General features: G+C 52.7%; 1 protein-coding gene across 2 annotated transcripts; it reads right to left on the bottom strand.

Annotated features, from left to right (window-relative positions):
* Nucleotides 1–1781: 1781 nt before the first annotated feature.
* Nucleotides 1782–16480, bottom strand: ABHD16A (abhydrolase domain containing 16A, phospholipase). Of its 2 annotated transcripts, XM_060163266.1 has the most exons (20): nt 16299–16480; nt 15259–15315; nt 14383–14449; nt 14048–14134; nt 10970–11055; nt 9064–9137; nt 8763–8885; nt 6679–6793; nt 6472–6573; nt 5452–5515; nt 4976–5025; nt 4403–4526; nt 3826–3930; nt 3528–3591; nt 3043–3099; nt 2834–2896; nt 2616–2692; nt 2433–2531; nt 2288–2334; nt 1782–2112 (listed from the first exon to the last, which is right to left on the bottom strand). In XM_060163266.1, exons 1-20 carry the CDS (start codon nt 16428–16430, stop codon nt 2029–2031), a joined length of 1677 nt encoding a protein of 558 aa, XP_060019249.1. In that variant the 5' UTR covers nt 16431–16480; the 3' UTR covers nt 1782–2028. The 2 variants fall into 2 exon arrangements, with proteins under 2 accessions (XP_060019249.1, XP_060019250.1); XM_060163267.1 differs by lacking the exon at nt 3826–3930.
* Nucleotides 16481–17339: the final 859 nt, after the last annotated feature.

Below are 17339 nucleotides of genomic sequence, written 5' to 3'. Positions count from 1 at the left end.
TCTCCTTTTTCCCAGCCTCCATCCCCTCTCCCAGTTTGCCTAGCAACTCTGGGATGCCTGGGTGTCCAGGCCTCACCTGGTGCCCACTACAGCAAGAGTCAGAGCCTCAGCAGATGTGGTGTCTGCATCTCAGCTGGTCTTCTCCCGAGGCTGCTAGAACCCTGATAAATAGAGTGAGGAGTGGATATGGGGGAGCTGGTCCCACCCCGGGGGCGGGGGTGTGAGCCTTATCAGATAGGGAGTAATCTGAGGGGGTAGACTGAGACTCCTTGGTGGCGCGGTGCAGAATTCAAATTTTGAGCCTCACTTCTCCCCACCCACTTCAGGTATCCATGCGCCCCTCACGGCATCCACTGTTCTCTATAGTATGTGCAGGAAGAAGGGGGAGGGAGACGTGGTTGTAGAGGCAGGTCAACAGAGTCCCTGATGGCCATGGCCAGGAAGAGGGAGTCCTTTGTGTCTAGGGTGTGAGATGTGGGGCACCCCGTGTTTGCATTTAAGGAGGTTCCCTTAGCTGAACAAAGACTTGGGTTTCCAGGGGGCTAACTGTCCTGATGGCTCTGGAAGGCAAGGTTCAGAATCATGCAGCTGGTTCCCACAGCTTCATGCTCCATACTTCCCACCCTGTTTGCTCCCTAGGGCAGAACAGAGGAGAGGGGTGCCAGGATCAGCTCTCCGGTATTTGCTAAAGGTGGAACACTCTGGAGCTGTGGCCACCTCTTCTCTTCTAACCCCAAATAGGAAGCATCATGTCAACTGACAAGTCTCAGATCACTCCTTTCAGCGGAGACTCAGTGTATCTCCCTTTAAGGAGCTGCTGAGCTGGTTAGGGCAGACAGCCTCTGCCCCAGGCATTGCAGGGGAGCTCTGTGCTTTGAGGTTGGAGAAGACACTGAAATTAACCAGAGGCTGTATCCAGGACCTCAGAATATGGTCCACCTTAAGTATCTTGTTCAAAATGGTGGACCCAGGGTGGTAAACCTAGGGGTATTTCATCTGGAAAAGAGGTTTCCAAGGGAAGAAGGTGGCCAGGGTACAAACTGATGGGTGGGAAAGGGACTCATTCTGTTCTGTGAGGTCCAAGGATTGGAAATAGAATGGAAGTTATAGGGAACCAATTTCCTCAAGTTCAAACTAAGAATATTCTAACAGCTGTCCAGAAAGGCAAAGTATGGCTCTGGGAAGACCCGAGTCCTTGGCACCTGCTCCTTGGTCCCCGGCAGGCCCTGTGTTTGTTGAATTGCAAAGAGGGTGTGAAGAGAGAGACTTGACATGGTGAGGAGGGTGTGCAGGGTTTGCTGCATCAGACATGGGAGCAGGCCGTTCCTCACTCCCCACGGAAAGAGCAAGAGCTAAGCAAGGAAAACTGGAAGGACTGATGGTGAGACCATGCAGGCTGGACCTGGAGATCTGTAGAATTGCTGAGTAGGTGAAAATCAGGAGCTAGAGAGTATTTTGTAACCAACAAAGCCCATGAGTTGTGAGCAAGAGGAGGCAACCTTGGTCTGCTGGGCTGGTCGTATGCAGGAAGGCCTAGGCAGGCACCAGGGAGGCCGCACAGTGGTGATAGTACTAGGCATGCCAGGGAAGGGTGAGGACTGGGGACCCATTGCACAAGGATAGCTCGTGCTATTGCCTGAGGCGACAGCAGAGATGGGGAGGGTTACACTGGCTGTCTGGAGTTGGGGTTTCTCAAAGCCCAGCCCTTTGGAGCTTCGACTCTCCCCACTCCCAACCCTGGCTTCCTGGACACCTGGGAAGTCACAAAATTAGCCAGCCAGTAGAAAAAATATTTTTATTAATTATTAGGAATAATCCATTCATTTAATGCAGGGAGTGTGTTGGGGGAGGTTAGGTACTGCCGGATGGATGAGGGGAAACGTGCAAGAGGAACAGTGAGAAGGGGGATGGTCTCCCCGCTTGCCACAAACTATAAACAGCAAAATAAACACAGAGGATAACAAGTAATAGGGTCCTTCCTCGTGTCTCCTCCCATCCGTTCTTCCAGAATGAGTCCCAGTGTGGTCCCTAGAGGTGCCAGGGCATCTGGAAGTTCTGGGCCGGGAGTGGGGTACAGTGTGTGGCTTCGAAGTTGTGCAGATGCTTCTGAGCCTGAGGGGAGAGGGCGGGACAGGTGGGGTACAGAACACAGACACCCTCCGAACCCACTACCCACTCTACAAAAGCTGCTACTTCCAATGCTTACAGGTTACCCCTGTCCCCAAGCCCCACACGTGCCCCCTGGCCATTCAGGCACCCTCTTCCTGCTTCCCACCCCTTAGCTCACCAGAAACAAAGCCAGCTGCCGCCTTCCTTCTGGACTCATGTCCTCCCCTGCAGAGAGGAGGTGCTCAAACACGGGCCACGCATCTGGATATTCACCCCCTTCCTGGGCTCTTCCCAACCCCTCCTCCTGCCCCAGGACTCCTTACCCACGCTCCAGGGGAATTCAGGCCCGTGTTCTGCCTGGTAGGACTGGAGGACGGACAGGCACCAGTCCTCCTCCACCTCCCATCGGCTGTAAATCGAGGCTGGTCATGGAGAGAGAGGAGTGCCCATCAGCAACCTGGTTTTGCCAGGCCCCCAACCAAAGCCCTCACCAGATCCCCTTTCACCTTCCTCCAGCTGTGAGGAGGCCTCCAGCCACTGCCTCACCGCTTGAAGACCCTCCTCCGCCATCACACGGGGATACCTATGGAGGCAGTGCCGGGACAAGAGGTCAAGACCCAGTTCTCTTCACTCGTCATCCCCAAACCTTCTCCCCTGTCTCCCCGCGCTGGTGTCAGTACACACACATATGTGCGTATGTGCGTACACACACCCTGGCTCTCACCGATGCTGCAGGAGCTTCAGCAGGAGGTCATTGCCTCGGTTAGACATGATGTCCTCAGGAACCCTGGGGGTGAGAAGAATGTACACTGGAGGGGCTGGAGGTTGGGGAGGAAGGTTCTGGATACCTGCTTTTCTGGTGGGCAGAGGGAGGAGGGGCAACTCCCTGGCTGTCTCTGGGATCCAGGAGGGCAGAAGTTCCCAGGCACTCACGTGGTAGTGATGATCTCATCCTTGGTTCTGCGGATCAGCAGCACAGGGCCCTGGTACCTTCAGAGGACAGCATAGTGGAGAGGGAGAGCTCAGAGGGGGAGACAGGTGACAACTGGCCACCCCACCCCTGCACTGGCTGCATTCTTACCCCTGCTACAGCAGGGCCCCCTGGGCTAGCCCTTCACCCAGGGGTGAGAGTCAGAATACTTAAGAATGGGCATGGCTCAAAGTCAGGCCTTGCTGGGAGGTCCCTGCTGGGCCAGGCAGGAACCGACTGGTTGCCAGATCGTGAGAAGGTCCAGGGTCCCAGGGAAGCTGGGAGGGGTCGGGCCTGCCGTGGTGGTGGCGAGGCCACTAGGAAATGTGGGGCAGTGGCTTGTACTTGTACTTTGGTACTAATTTCAGCATTTGAACACCCAGTAGCATCTCTACAGGGGGTGAGGTGGGGGAAGGGTGTTATACGCTAGACACTGGCCCGCCCTCACCTGCACAGCTGCTCTGCATTGTTTAGATTGAGATGCTGCCTCACAGTCCTGGTCACCAGGCCCCCTAAAGTGAGAGGAATGTGAAAGGGCAGCAGAGACAAAGCCCCTGCTCAACACCGAGGTCCCCACTGTTCATGGAGATAGAAAACTGAGGTCCCCAGACAGGGGAGTCCTCCTGCTTCTCAACAATGGGGTGACCTACTCCCCACCCACAGAAAGGGGAACCATCTCCAGTTAGAACATCTCCCAGTTCCAGCCCACCTCTTTCCTGAAGGGCAAGCCTGGGAGCTGCACTCACTCCAGCTGTCTGGCATGACCTTCAAGGCCAAGGGCACCAGGTCATCAAAGGAGGCATCCAGGATCACGGCACTAATGTCTGGGTAGGACATGGCTGCCCACGTAGCTGGTAACAGGACAGGGAAGAAGGGTGAGGACCAAGGGCAGGCCCACCACCCCTACCCTTGTCCCACAGATCCTATAGGCTGACCCCATCCTGCCTACTAAGTGAGCCCCAGGTCTCTCCTTAACCCCTCACTTCACTCAGCCAGGGCTCTGCCGGAGACGACGGAGAGAGAACAATGAAATGCACTGAAGACAATACCAGAGGAGACATTTACTCCCTGATGTCACCACCCCAGGACCCCAGTCCACTTCTTTTAATAATCGGGCACAAGGGTGGAAGGAAATGTGAAGTGTACGCGAAAAAGGAGAGCTTCTTCCAGACGCACTCAGAGATCCCACCCCCGTCCCACCTCTCCTCCTTGAAGCCTCCACCCCGCTCCTGGGCCACCAGTGCATTTCCCCACCTCTCCTGGGGGGACACAGAGATGGTTTGAATGTGCCTACAGTAGGGGGGGGAGGAGGGAGGCTGGTACCAGTGAAACCGCCGATGGACCAGGCATAGATGATGATGTCCTGGGGCTGGAAGCCCAGGCGGTGGATGGCAAACTGGACCACCACATCCATGGCGTTGGCCTCGTTCTGTGGGAACGGCACCCCCTGCAGGAAGAAGGGCAAAGGCAGGGATGGGTCAGCACAAAAGGCCGCTTGCCCATCGCCCCCCAACCTCCCAGCAGGGACCCTTCCTGCAGCTACGCTGCAACAGACAGCGAAGATGGAGCTGCAGCTCTGAACAGACAATTCAGAGCGCTTCTCTAATGGAAGAATAAACGCCTGTCAGTGGCACTAAAAAAAAAAAAAGAATAGGGCAGTGGGAGGGGCTGTTCTCTCTAGAAACCAGTCGTTTACAGCAAGATCCACTGCCTCCCCTCCTGCCAAGCCCCCAGTGTGAGAGGAGGAGGCTTGCAGCTCCCTGCCCTTGGCGCCCAGGTCACAGGTGAGTGGGAGGCCCTACAGAAACATATAACCCCTTTCCCTAACGCCAGTGGCTGACCAGAGGGAGACAGACCATAACTCAGAAAAAGAAGGGATTTCAGAGAAGGTCTCACCGTGCTTCCAGCAAAGCCGGGATGATTCCAGCCCAGGACTGAATATCCAGCTGTAACACAGGGGGAAGAAGGGCTGGGACCTCATGGTCCACGCCCCCCACCACTCTCTGCCCCCAGCTCTGGGGGAAGGAGCAGAAGGACACTGGAGTTCTAAACACCCAACTCAAAAGGCAAAGAACTCCAAGCCTTCCCAGAATGGGAAGATGACAAAAAGGTTCTGAGGCAGCAGAAGGGAGAGAGATGTGATTGTTGGGTCCGGGGAACAGAACAAAGAGCATAATAAGGTTAGGGACACAGCCCTAGGGGAAGGATGCAAGGTTAGCAAAGCAAGTGGGGAGCAGACTTTTCCCCAAAGGCAGGGGTCTCAAACCTCACCCAGAGAAAGTGGTTAGGCCCTGGGAGGTCATATCCATGTGGGAAGGTGGGGACATTCCATTCCAAGGGGCAGAGATAAGAGGGCTGAGCCATAGGCCTACCTTCCAGAGGTGTGGAGACGCAGCCCACTTCATAGAAGCCCGCGTTCCCCTCACAGCAGATCACCTATAGGGGAAGCAGGAAGGAGCCAAGTTGGGACCAAGAATCCCACTAGCGGCAGGGAGGGCAGCCTGTGGGAGCTTTGTAGGAAAGAGGAAAGGGCACGTTTCCTGTTCTCTCCAAGGAGAACAGAAACTTCTCATTTCGCAAGTCCGTAAAGTGAGAGGCAAAGTGGATGCAAATGCTTAGCAAACTGGGCCCTCAGAGGAAGAGGAATGATCCAACTTGAAATGCTCAACCCCCCAGCAGTGTCCACTCTTCCTTGGAAGACTACCAGGTGGCCATCTCTCAGGAATGGGATTATGGATTTTCTTTTCCTTTCTAGTTTTGGGGTCCATTTTTTCTGTGACTGTTTCTTTCGTGTGGTATGCCAATCGCTTTCCCTCTCCCTCTCGGGCTGCAGAATTATGGTCAGATAAACTCTGTTGGTGCCCCAAGCCAAAGCTCAGGGATGGTGGGGCTTGGGTAGACCCTCAGGGCATCTGGGCAGCGATGGGACTAGAACCCAGCACCCAGCGCTGCTGGCTTAGTGCTCTTTCCAGGGCTGCTTCATGGGCGCAGGAGACTTTAGAGCCAGGCTGCCTGGGCTCAAATCCCAGCTCTCCCACTCACTAACTGTGTGACCTGGAAAAGCTATTCTGTGCTCTGTTTCATCATCTGTAAAATGGGCTAATATAAATGGTACCTATCTTACAGGGCTGTTATGAGGCTCAAACATATGCCCTGCATGTGGTAAGTGCTAAGTGGTGACTATTACGATGCTGACTTTTTGGTCCTTGCGTGTCAACTCCTTCATCTATTTCCCTATCACAGGGATTTCCTACATCAAGAGGTCTTTAGGGCGGAGCTGGGAGATGGGATTATCCCCACTGTGCTTCCTTAGGGCTGCTGTAGAACTGAGATCTCTAGAGCCTCCACTGCCCTCCCCACACTCGACCTTTGGGCTCCCTGTGCCCTCTCACCAGCTTCTGTCCCTGGGGCTCAGCTCTCCCTCGCCGGTCCACAAACATGGTGTCAATCTCATTGCCGTCGCAGGCCTGCAGCTTTGCCCGGCGCCCGTTACACTGAGTGGGGGAGATGCAATGGCCAAGTTGGAGGGGCAGGAGGCCACATTCCTGGGTGGGGGAAGAAGGGCTGTGGGGGGGGGGTCAGGGGCAAGGGAGCCTTACCTCTTCCACCAGCCGGGCCTGCCCCTGCAGCAGCACAGGCATGAGGGCCTTCTGGAGCAGGTACACAGAGCCCGGATACAGCATCCGGCGCCCCAGGGTGTGTGCCACCAGATAGCTGTGGGGAACACGGGGTTAATGAACCTCCAACACAGTGGAGCCCAGGGACCATCCCAACCCAAGCACTCAGAGACTCTGGGGCCGGCTTCACCTTTGACCTTCACAGCTTCGTTTGCCTCTTTCAGGACTTAACGAAACAATATATGCACCAATTTTTCAAACTTTTGTTTGTTTGATTTTTGGCTGTGCCACGTGGCTTGCGGGATCTTAGTTCCCCGACCAGGGATTGAACCCATGCCCTCGGCAGTGAAAGTGTGGAGTCCTAACCACGGGACCGCCAGGGAAGTCCCTCCCTTTTCAAACTTTTTTTACTGCAACCTTTTTTTTTTTTTTTTTTTTGTGCTGTACGCGGGCCTCTCACTGTTGTGGCCTCTCCCATTGTGGAGCACAGGCTCCGGACACGCAGACTCAGCGGCCACGGCTCACGGGCCCAGCCGCTCCGTGGCATGTGGGATCTTCCGGGACCAGGGCACGAACCCGTGTCCCCTGCATTGGCAGGTGGACTCTCAACCACTGTGCCACCACGGAAGCCCTACTGCAACCTTTTTAAAATACTTTATATTGTGGCCTAGTACACATATATGCACATATTAACATTGAAAGTTTTATGAGATAATACTTTCTGTATACTGATATAAGTAAAAACAAACTAATTAACAATTATGATTCTGTTAATTTATTTATTTAGGTCCCCAAATAAATAATACTGTTCATTGCGATATGCCCGGTATCTGCCATGTAGTAGGTGCCAAGAGCCTCACAAAGAGTACTCCGGGGCTTAATAAATATTTCTTGCACAAATACACTAATCTAGACACAAAAGATGCAGTAGGGGGCTTCCCTGGTGGCGCAGTGCTCAAGAATCCACCTGCCAATGCAGGGGACACGGGTTCGAGCCCTGGTCTGGGAAGATCCCACATGCTGTGGAGCAACTAAGCCCATGCGCCATAACTACTGAGCCTGCGCTCTAGAGCCCACGTGCCACAACTACTGAAGCCCATGTGCCTAGAGCCCGTGCTCTGCAACAAGAGAAGCCACCGCAATGAGCAGCCCGCGCACCACAACGAAGAGTAGCCCCCGTTCTCCGCAACTAGAGAAAGCCCGCGCGCAGCAACGAAGACCCAACACAGCCAAAAATCAATAAATAAATCGAAAAAAGAGATGTGATAAGTGCTGTTCCTGAAAAAGATGGTTAACCACTTCCAGTTAATCCCAAAGTAGGATTTGTCCCCAGAACAACATTGTACAACCCCGTCCAGCATCCCCCCTCAAAACCTCAAACTTGCCTCGCCCCTCTGATCAATCAGCACACAGTCAACAACTGACCACTAAGTCCATCCACTTCCTTGGTATCCTCCAACCTGCCTCCTAGCACCCAGCAACAGAAAACTCCCACACTGGCCGCGCCGCTGTGGTCACTGTTGTCGTTTCAGACATCACCAGCACCCACAACCACGATTTCCTTAGGTTCTACCTCATGCTCTCAGGCACCCAGGCAAGGTGGAAGCCCTTCAGAATATGTTAAATCTCACCAACTCTATGAGGCAGGTTGTTCATGGATGCAGAAGTTGGAGCTGCCTCAAAGTGGAAAAACCAAGGAGCAGCGGGACCAGGATAGGGCCGCAGCTGCCATCAGACCGTGCTGCAGCTAAGGCTGTGTGTCCCCGCCCCACCCATAACCTCACCCTTCCCTCTCAGCCTCACTGAAAGAGCTGCTGTGTCAGACAGAACTGTGTTAATATCCCAGCTCTTCATGCACCACCTGTGAGACTATGGATCTCTCTGAACCTCTTTTTTTCACACACAGATTTGGATAAAAACTAAATACTTTGCTACAAATAATACAATGTACATGGCACTAAGCCCAATAAATGACAGTCAGCTAACAGCGGAGCGCCCTGTCCTGGGGCCTCTGCACCCTATGTTCCCTCCACCCCAGCTGGCCTCTCTTCCCTGATGCTTCGCACCTGGTGATCTGACAAGGCAGCTTCTTGACTCGGTTGAGGAAGGTGTCTGCAGTCCCCCGGTGCAGGGGCTCTGGGCGGAGCAGGGCCACACCCCAGCGGGAAGGCCCCCCCCGGGACTCCTTCCTGAGGAATGGAAAGATGCAGGGGAGGATGGGGTCAGGAGAGCAAGCTGCGCGTGTGAGGTCCGTAGGATGGTGGGTGCAGGAATGAGGAGATGGCGCTGGATGGCAGGCCCTAGACCCCAAGAAGGGGTGGAGGTGGGGGACAGAGCAGGCATGGAGCGAAAGAGCCGGGGCCTCACCGGCTGCTGGGCTCTTCCCAGTGGAAGTCGATTGGCCAGCTCCCGAAGTCAAAGTTGTACCTGGCGAGCTGCCTCTGTGGTGGGCGGAGAGAGATGGGGGAGGGGATGAAAAGGGGAGTCGTGGGGATGCCCGCCTACCCACCCCCAACACTCCCACCATCCAGGGGACCGGCCCCCACCCATCATGGGGAGACAAGCAGAGGTCAACACCCTCCGGTCCGCAGATGGAAAGTTCTGCCGGGGCCAGAAAAGCCAGGCTAGAGAGGATGCCCTATCAGGTATCAACTTTGGCCTGTTTGCCCGCATCCAGAAGAGGAACCTAACACTCTTCGCTTTTCTAAAATCTAAGACTGACTCACCCCCAGGAGGGGGCGCTGGAGGTGCTGGAGCTTCTGAGGGAGGAGGCGGGGAGCCTGCTGGCTGGTCACGCTCCCTTCCCCACCTAGGTTCTTTACACGATTCTATCTTGAAGGATCAAAATGTCTAGTGAGAGGGAAGGAGAGAAGTCACACCCACGGTAGCCCCTTTGCACCTGGGCCACCACTTGAATCAAGGCCTCTCTGACTGTTCCATCCTCACGGGCCCCTCCCTTCCCTCGACTCCTGCAGCCACGGGCTGCTGATGCCACCCAGACCATCTGTGCCTTCGGTTACCCCACTGACTCAGTCCACGTGCTTTTTTTTTTTTTTTTGCTGTACACGAGCCCCTCACTGTTGTGGCCTCTCCCATTGCGGAGCACAGGCTCCGGACGCACAGGCTCAGCGGCCATGGCTCACGGGCCCAGCCGCTCCGCGGCATGTGGGACCTTCCCAGACCGGGGCACGAATCCGTGTCCCCTGCATCGGCAGGCGGACTCTCAACCACTGCGCCACCACGGAAGCCCAGTCCACATGCTTTTTGAGGGCAGTGAGAGCTGTGTCTTCCACTCTGCTGTATTTCTTCCCCCGCCCCCAGAGCTCCCAGCACTTTGAGAATAGTTTATTTTCTGTCACAGACACTTTTTTTTGACATTTACAAAAATAACTGGACTAAGAAAGAGCAATAGAAAAATTCTACAAAAATGTAAATGGAAAAACAAAACAAAATGAAGGGAAGCAAATTTTAGGCAAGCTCTGTTCGGACCTGGACCCAAACACAGGCTTAGTCACTTCCTTGCTCTGTGACTCTGCTTGGGTCTTGTAACCTCTTTTTGCCTCTGTTTCCTCAGACATAAAAATAAGGGTAATAATGCCACCTCACGCCATTGCTGTGAGGATTAGAAAGGGTGTATGCAAAATGCGTCAGACAGCGGCATGGTGGAACATCTTTACACAGCTCCGTAAGTGGTGGTGTGGAGCAAACAGCAATACGATGATGGTGGTCAGAGCTGTTTGATCCCAGAAACCCCTGTGTAACAGGAAAGAGCTTTATAGGGCCCCAAAGCCCCTTCTCAGAGATAACCACACTCCAGCACTGGCTGGGCTGGCACGACTCCAAGGACACCCTGCCCTAGCTTTTCTCCCTCCTGGCACCACACTGTGCTCTTGGGCACAAGGGTGGACATACCTGCCTGTCTTGTCCCATCCCTGAACAAAACTAGCACAGTGTTCAATGCACACGGCAAAAATAAACAAACATTTACAGAATGAGCTGTTGTGATAGAGAGGAGACCTCCTTCTAAGAAACACTGTGAATGTTTCCACATCTAGGCAATTCTTGCAGATGGAGGGTGGAGGATTATTCTAGTGGGATATTCCACCAGAAGTGGTAGGGAGGAAAAATTCCTCAGGGGGACAGTTCCCTTGTGGAGGGGAGAAGGGATCCAGCCATGTGCAAGCAAACGCCCAGTGTGGCGGGTGGCAAAACACATCTCCCTGCTCAGGCAGAAGCTGGGCCGGTGCTCTGCGGAGGCAGTTGAGGGTCTCACCTTGTTTTCTGCAGACTGGTTCCTGTGTGTTGCCTCCAAGATGGTGATGAACTGCCGGTACTGGGGGTTGGTCCAGCGGCCGATGCCTGGTGGAGAGAGGATAGGAAACTGTGTTAGGAAAACTGGGAAGCAAGACGAGTAAGTTTCAGGAAGAGAATCCGAGATGGGCAAGAAGTGAGAGGAAAAGGAACAGAGGGCCCTGGATCTGGGGAAACAGGAGACCTGGGCCGACGCCCCTCCTCCATATCCAGTGGCCGGCAAGGGCATTCTTCCCCTCCCTAACTTCTCCAGTTTGTTTCTTCCTAGACTATAGACCTTCCACCCTCCAGAATGTTCATTCTTCCCAGTCTTAAAACACTGTCACGTGCCCTCAGGCTTCACTCTTGCTAACACTGGGTTTCTCTCCTTCTCCCTCCTCCCTTCTCCAATGCTACCTTTCCAACTCTTTTCTGCATATTCTAACTCCCTGCATCTGGCTTCACAGCTCTTGCTCTTGCCCCATATTACTTCCTCACTCACTGCATCCGAGTCCCCTTCCTGTCCTCATTCTTTCTCTCTCTCTCTCTCTTTTTTTTTTTAGTAAATTTATTTGTTTATTTTTTGCTGAGTTGGGTCTTCCTTGCTGCGCGCAGGCTTTCTCTAGCTGCGGCGAGCGGGGGCTACTCTTTGTTGCGGTGCGCGGGCTTCTCATTGTGGTGGCTTCTCCTGCTGCGGAGCACGGGCTCTAGGCGGGCAGGCTTCAGCAGTTGTGGCACGCGGGCTCAGTAGCTGTGGCGCACGGGCTTAGTTGCTCTGCGGCATGTGGGATCTTCCCAGACCAGGGCTCAAACCCGTGTCCCCTGCCTTGGCAGGAGGATTCTTAACCACTGCGCCACCAGGGAAGTCCCCCCATTCTCTTTTAACTGTGCCACTCAGCACTCTTCCCGTCCGTCAAGATTCCTTTCTCCTGTTTCCTGGGTCCCTCTTTGCCTCCTTCCAATTCCTGGGCTGCTCCTCCCCTGCCTCCCTTCTTCTCTCTCTGAATCGAAAGTCATTCTCAACACTGAGCTCTTTTCTCTCTTTGCTTGGCCCCTCAGCGATCGCATCTGCTCTCCCTTCACTGCTGAGGAATCTCAAGCCCTGACTTCTCTGCTCCCACTGACCCGACAGGTGTCATGCGCCAGGCACTGTTCCGACATGGGAGTGACAGCAGGAAACGAGACACACAGGTCCCAGCCCTCAAAGAGCTGGCATTTTGGTTGGGGATGGGGTGGGGCTGGAGAAAGACAATAAATGAGTAAACAAGAAAATTTCAGAGGGATAAGGGCTATAAAGAAAATAAAACCAGAATGAACTAGAACGCTAGGTATCATCAAGGGTAGAGCCCCCAAACAATACTGAGAATGAAACAAGCTGCACAGTGATTTGGATAGAGTGATGTCATTTGTGCTAAAAATGTGAAATGCGTCCCCCAAAATGCTCTATTTTGTCTATACTTATCATATTGCACAGATTCTAAGGTTCATATATTTTTTTTCACATTTGAAAACTGAAATCGGTATGCATTTACAACTCTTAGCAGCTTTGATGTGATGGAATGAGGTCTCTATTTTGTAAAAATATAAAAATATGGACTAGGGAAAAATAAACACACCAGATGACAATGGTTATTTCTGGGGAAAGAGAAACACGGGGCTGAGGAACATTCCAGTGGAAACGCCAACCCTGTAATGCTTTAGTATTTTATTGACAAAAGGTATTTGAAGCAGTAGCACAAAACATGAGCATTTTAGTTCTTTCTGATATTTTGTTTTACGGACTTTTCTGTACTTAATTTCTCCCCCAAATTAAAAATAAATAAAATGTAAAATTAAGACAAAACTGAGGAGTGGGAGTGACTTTCAGATAGGGTGGTCAGGGAGGGCCTCTCGGAGCAGGGAGCCCAGCGCCATGGGCAGAAGGTCCTCACCCCGGACTGGACCCAACGGCAGCCGTCCAGCTCCTGACCCCACCACTCCCTTCTTAGGCATCCCCCTCACCTGGTTTTCATCAAGTACACCCACCAGAGGGCACTGATTTGGTTTGTCTCTTCAGTTTTTAAATTGTGAGATAATAACATATGTCCATAAAACATACATTCAGTTTAAAGAATACAAACATTCATGTGCCGATCACCCAGGTCAAGAAAGAGCACAAAGCCACCTCCCACCAGGAGTCCTCCCCAGCCTGTTCCCGCCCCCTCCCAGGTTATCACTCTCCTGACTTTCAAGATAACCAAGACTGTGTTTTTCTTTAGTGTTTTGCCACTTATATATGCATCCCTTTTGAACTTTATGTAGATGGAAACATATTGCATAAATTATTTGGTGTTCAGCTTCTTTCATTCAACATTATATCTGTGGGGGACTTCCTGGTGGCGCAGTAGTTAAGAATCCACCTGCCAATGCAGGGGACACAGGTTCAAGCCCTGGTCCGGGAAGATCCCACATGCCGTGGAGTAACTAAGCCCATGCGCCACAACTACTGAGCCTGCATGCCGCTGCAACTACTGAAGCCCGCACGCCTAGAGCCCATGCTCCGCAACAAGAGAAGCCAGCGAAATGAGAAGCCTGCGCACCGCAACGAAGAGTAGCCCCGGCTCTCTGCAACTAGAGAAAGCCCGCGTGCAGCAACGAAGACCCAACACAGCCAAAGAAAACCCAAAAACATTATATCTGTGAGATTCATCTGTGTAGCTGGGTGTAACTCTGGCTTGTTCATCTGCCTTGCTCTCTGGTGTTCTCTTGTAGGACTATAACCTCTAATGTATTTCTCCATCCTGCTATTAGGGGCCATGGAGTCCACTTAAGGATTAACACAAACATACACATGGATATATGTGGAACTGTTGTAGGGTATATGCATCTTTTCTAGATAATAGCAAACCTTTCTGCTAATTATCTGTTCATATTTCCAACTCAACCCCTTTAAGGAAAAGATCATGTCTCGGCCATTAATTACTTCCCTTCAGGGCCCAGCACCGAACTATATTTGCAAAGGTACTTAATGAATATTTACTCAGTGATGGATAGATCCAAGCCGGTCTCCGTCTCCACCTACCTCGGAGGCAGGCCACTCCTGCCAGCAGGAGAAGCAGTGTCCCAGCATAGTGAGAAAGTGGCACCACTTTGGACAAACTCAAGTAACCTGGTGGGGGAGAGGGATTCTATGAGAAGCTTTCCCCACTGGCCCTCAGCTCCTCTTCGCAGTTCAGCCCCAGCCTCCCCCCCACACCCTCTTTTGGGGACAGCCACACCCTCAGAGGAAGAAGACACCTGATGGAAGAGGGAAGCCAAGCCATCCTCATCACAGGTCCCCTTTCCTCATTAGGGGATTGGCTCAGCTGCCAATGACCTGCCCGTTTCCTGTCCCACCACCTTTGAAACCACACTGACCTTTCCTGTATAAGTAGAAGAAGGCGAAGGGAGAGGAGTAGTAAGAGATGGACCAGAAGACTGAAGCCTGTAGCAGAAAGACAGGGACAAGCAATCAATACACACACACACACACACACACACACACACACACGCACGCACGCACGCACGCACACACACACACACACACACACACCCCGGTCTGCCATTTCCAGGCCTTGGCTCTGAGCAAAGTGGATAACGTGAGGGATATCATATCAAGTACCTACTCTGTGCATGACACCATGCACACAGTAGGTGCTCAATTATTTGTTGAAGGCAGTGTGTCAGAGCATAACAGAGGCTTGGAAAACTAGGTACAGCTTCTAGTTTCTTCCCCTAATCATCTCCGGACATAATTTCATCACATTTAAAGGCCAGTCTCTCTTTCTACTCAAGTTAATCAAGCCTTTTCAATCAGCCCTGCTCAGGACAGCCCCTGGCCTGGTCCCCAAGAGATGCACAAATGTCACCATCGGAACCTTGCCAGAGAGAACAGCTGTCTCTGCAGCCAAAGAGGCTAGATGCCAGGGAGGACAGGTCACTGGGGACTGCAGGACTCCGCACCTGCGGATGGTCCCAAGAGTAAACGCAGCTTCCTCATGGCTCAGGCTGCCCCAGAGACAGCAGTGCACATGCCAAAGGAGAGTACCAAGTATGTGCGCTTGAGAGCTATCTCTGTGTGTGCGCGTGTGCGTGTGTGTGTGCGTGTGTATGTGTTGGAGATGTCTGCTGCAGAGCCCAGAGCATCCCCCACCCCCAGGGGCACTGCCCTGTCCTAGTCTGGGGAGAAGAAAGTTCAGGAGGGCAGCTGGGTCTGAAAAGATGCAACAGTCCCAGATGCCAGGGCAGACATACCAGTGCCAGGATGCTGTCGGCATGTTTCTCGAGGGCACGGGGCTGATAGTACGTATCCTGCCAAAACAGATGGCCGAATTAAGGATGCTGCTCATTGACAAGTCCCCCACCTTCCCTTTTAGAAGCCTTGATGTGTGTCCTCTGGCTCTAGCCCCCAGAGTCATCTCTCCTAGGACATCTCTGGCTCTGTAGGAAGCTCCTTTTCCCCACCCTGACTCAGAAGCTGATTTCCTACTCCAGACCCTGAGAACAAACACAGGGCACTGGACTTGGAAGCAAAGTGAAAGCAGCATTGGACGACTTTTGCTCTTTTTCACAACCCAGTTTCAAATGGGTTGTGTGCCTATGGGGACAGAGGTAGAGAAGGAAAGACATCATGACAACTTTAAGAGGGAAAGAAGAGCATTGGAATGAGAGTCGTCTGATTAAGGAAGAGAATGTGGCTGGCGGTGGGCAGTTTGTAGAGGGCAATGAACATAATCTGAGACCACCGATAAAAAGAGAACATTTAGGAATACAGCCTACCACCACCCAGGTTTTCATAAACGCAGTGATCCTGGGGTCTCCAAGGTAGGCTGCGGGTGGGGTGGGGGAGAGCGGACGTATGATATGTTGAAGAAGTCATTTTGAAATTCAAGGCCAGGGAAGATAAACGGAACCGGGTGAGGCACTGAGTAAGGGGAAATCGAGAGTTTGATGGCAAAATCATCCAGCTCCTGAATCCGCGCACGGTCTCTTCCAGGACTTAAGAGTCAATTGGGACCGGCATGAAGCAAGACGGGCAGGGTTGAGGGGTCGCGAGAGGAAAAAAGCAAGGAGTGGCAGTCGGAATGAGAAAGCACTGGACAACAGCGATACAGCAGGCGGCCAGTCCACAGGCGTGACTTTAACCCAGGAAGCACAAAGAGAGCAGACTTTGCGGACAACTAGCTTGACAAGCAGGCTCCCCCGATTTCCAATAATGGGCGCTTCTGGAGAGCAAAGGCCGCAAAGGGGTTTGGGCCATACTATGTTTTTAACCAGGGGAGAGCTCGACTCACCCAGGAGCTGGAAGGGGGGTTAGTGACTGAAGTTGGAGTCCCAGGGACGCTGGACGGGGCCCTTTCAGAGTCCCTTTCCCGGTAGATCTTGTAGAGCCGGGGGCCTAGGACGCAGCTCAGCAGCTTCGCCATGGCCCCGGCCCGGGGCGCTGCTCTTTCAGCAGCAGGTCCCCCTGCTGGCCCCGCCCTCCTCCGGACCCTAAGGTGTTGCGTGCCCTTGACGTCAGCACGTACCGGCTCCGCCTTGCGCGGAGTTGAGATATTTTCAGCGCCCTTTCAGCATGGATTCTTGTAGTTGGAGCTACGGGAACTGCAATAGTCAGAAATTAGTTGGAGGCGTTTGGACCGCGGAGAGTTAGAATATTATCAGACATAGTTAAGCCACTTCTTTCTACCCCTTAATACTGGCAGACTCTCGAGCGACAGTGTGAAAGAGGGGTTAAGGAGCGTTTGACAAGAGCAACAAAAAAGGTATCTAGGAACACGTCTAATGAAAGAAATGCAAGATTTTACGAAGGAAATTACAAAAATTACTGAAAGAGGTAAACAAAGGCTTGAGTAAATGGAGAGCTACGCCATGGTCATGGATAGGAAGACTCAGTATTGTTAAGATGTGTGAAATACTGGTTTAAAAAAAAAAAAAAGGATGGGGCTTCCCTGGTGGCGCAGTGGTTGAGAGTCCGCCTGCTCATGCAGGGGACACGGGTTCGTGCCCCGGTCCGGGAAGATCCCACATGCCGCGGAGCGGCTGGACCCGTGAGCCATGGCCGCTGAGCCTGCGCGTCCGGAGCCTGTGCTCCGCAACGGGAGAAGCCACAACAGTGAGAGGCCCGCGTACCGCAAAAAAAAAAAAAAAAAAAAGGATGAATTATTGCACTTAAGCGTGAACAATTTTCAAAACCATAATGTTGAGTGGAGAAAAGAAAGCCACAGAAGATTACATACAACATGACACCATAGTGCAAAATTCAAAAACACTTAAAATTTAATGATCAAGTATGTGAAAGATAAAGAGCAAATTTATAATACTGTTACACAGCA

Source organism: Lagenorhynchus albirostris, chromosome 10 (genome assembly GCF_949774975.1).
Source record: "Lagenorhynchus albirostris chromosome 10, mLagAlb1.1, whole genome shotgun sequence".
In the NCBI taxonomy this organism is placed as follows: domain Eukaryota; kingdom Metazoa; phylum Chordata; class Mammalia; order Artiodactyla; family Delphinidae; genus Lagenorhynchus; species Lagenorhynchus albirostris.
Note: the sequence above shows the minus strand (reverse complement) of the source record. Positions and strands in the feature narration are given on the sequence as shown.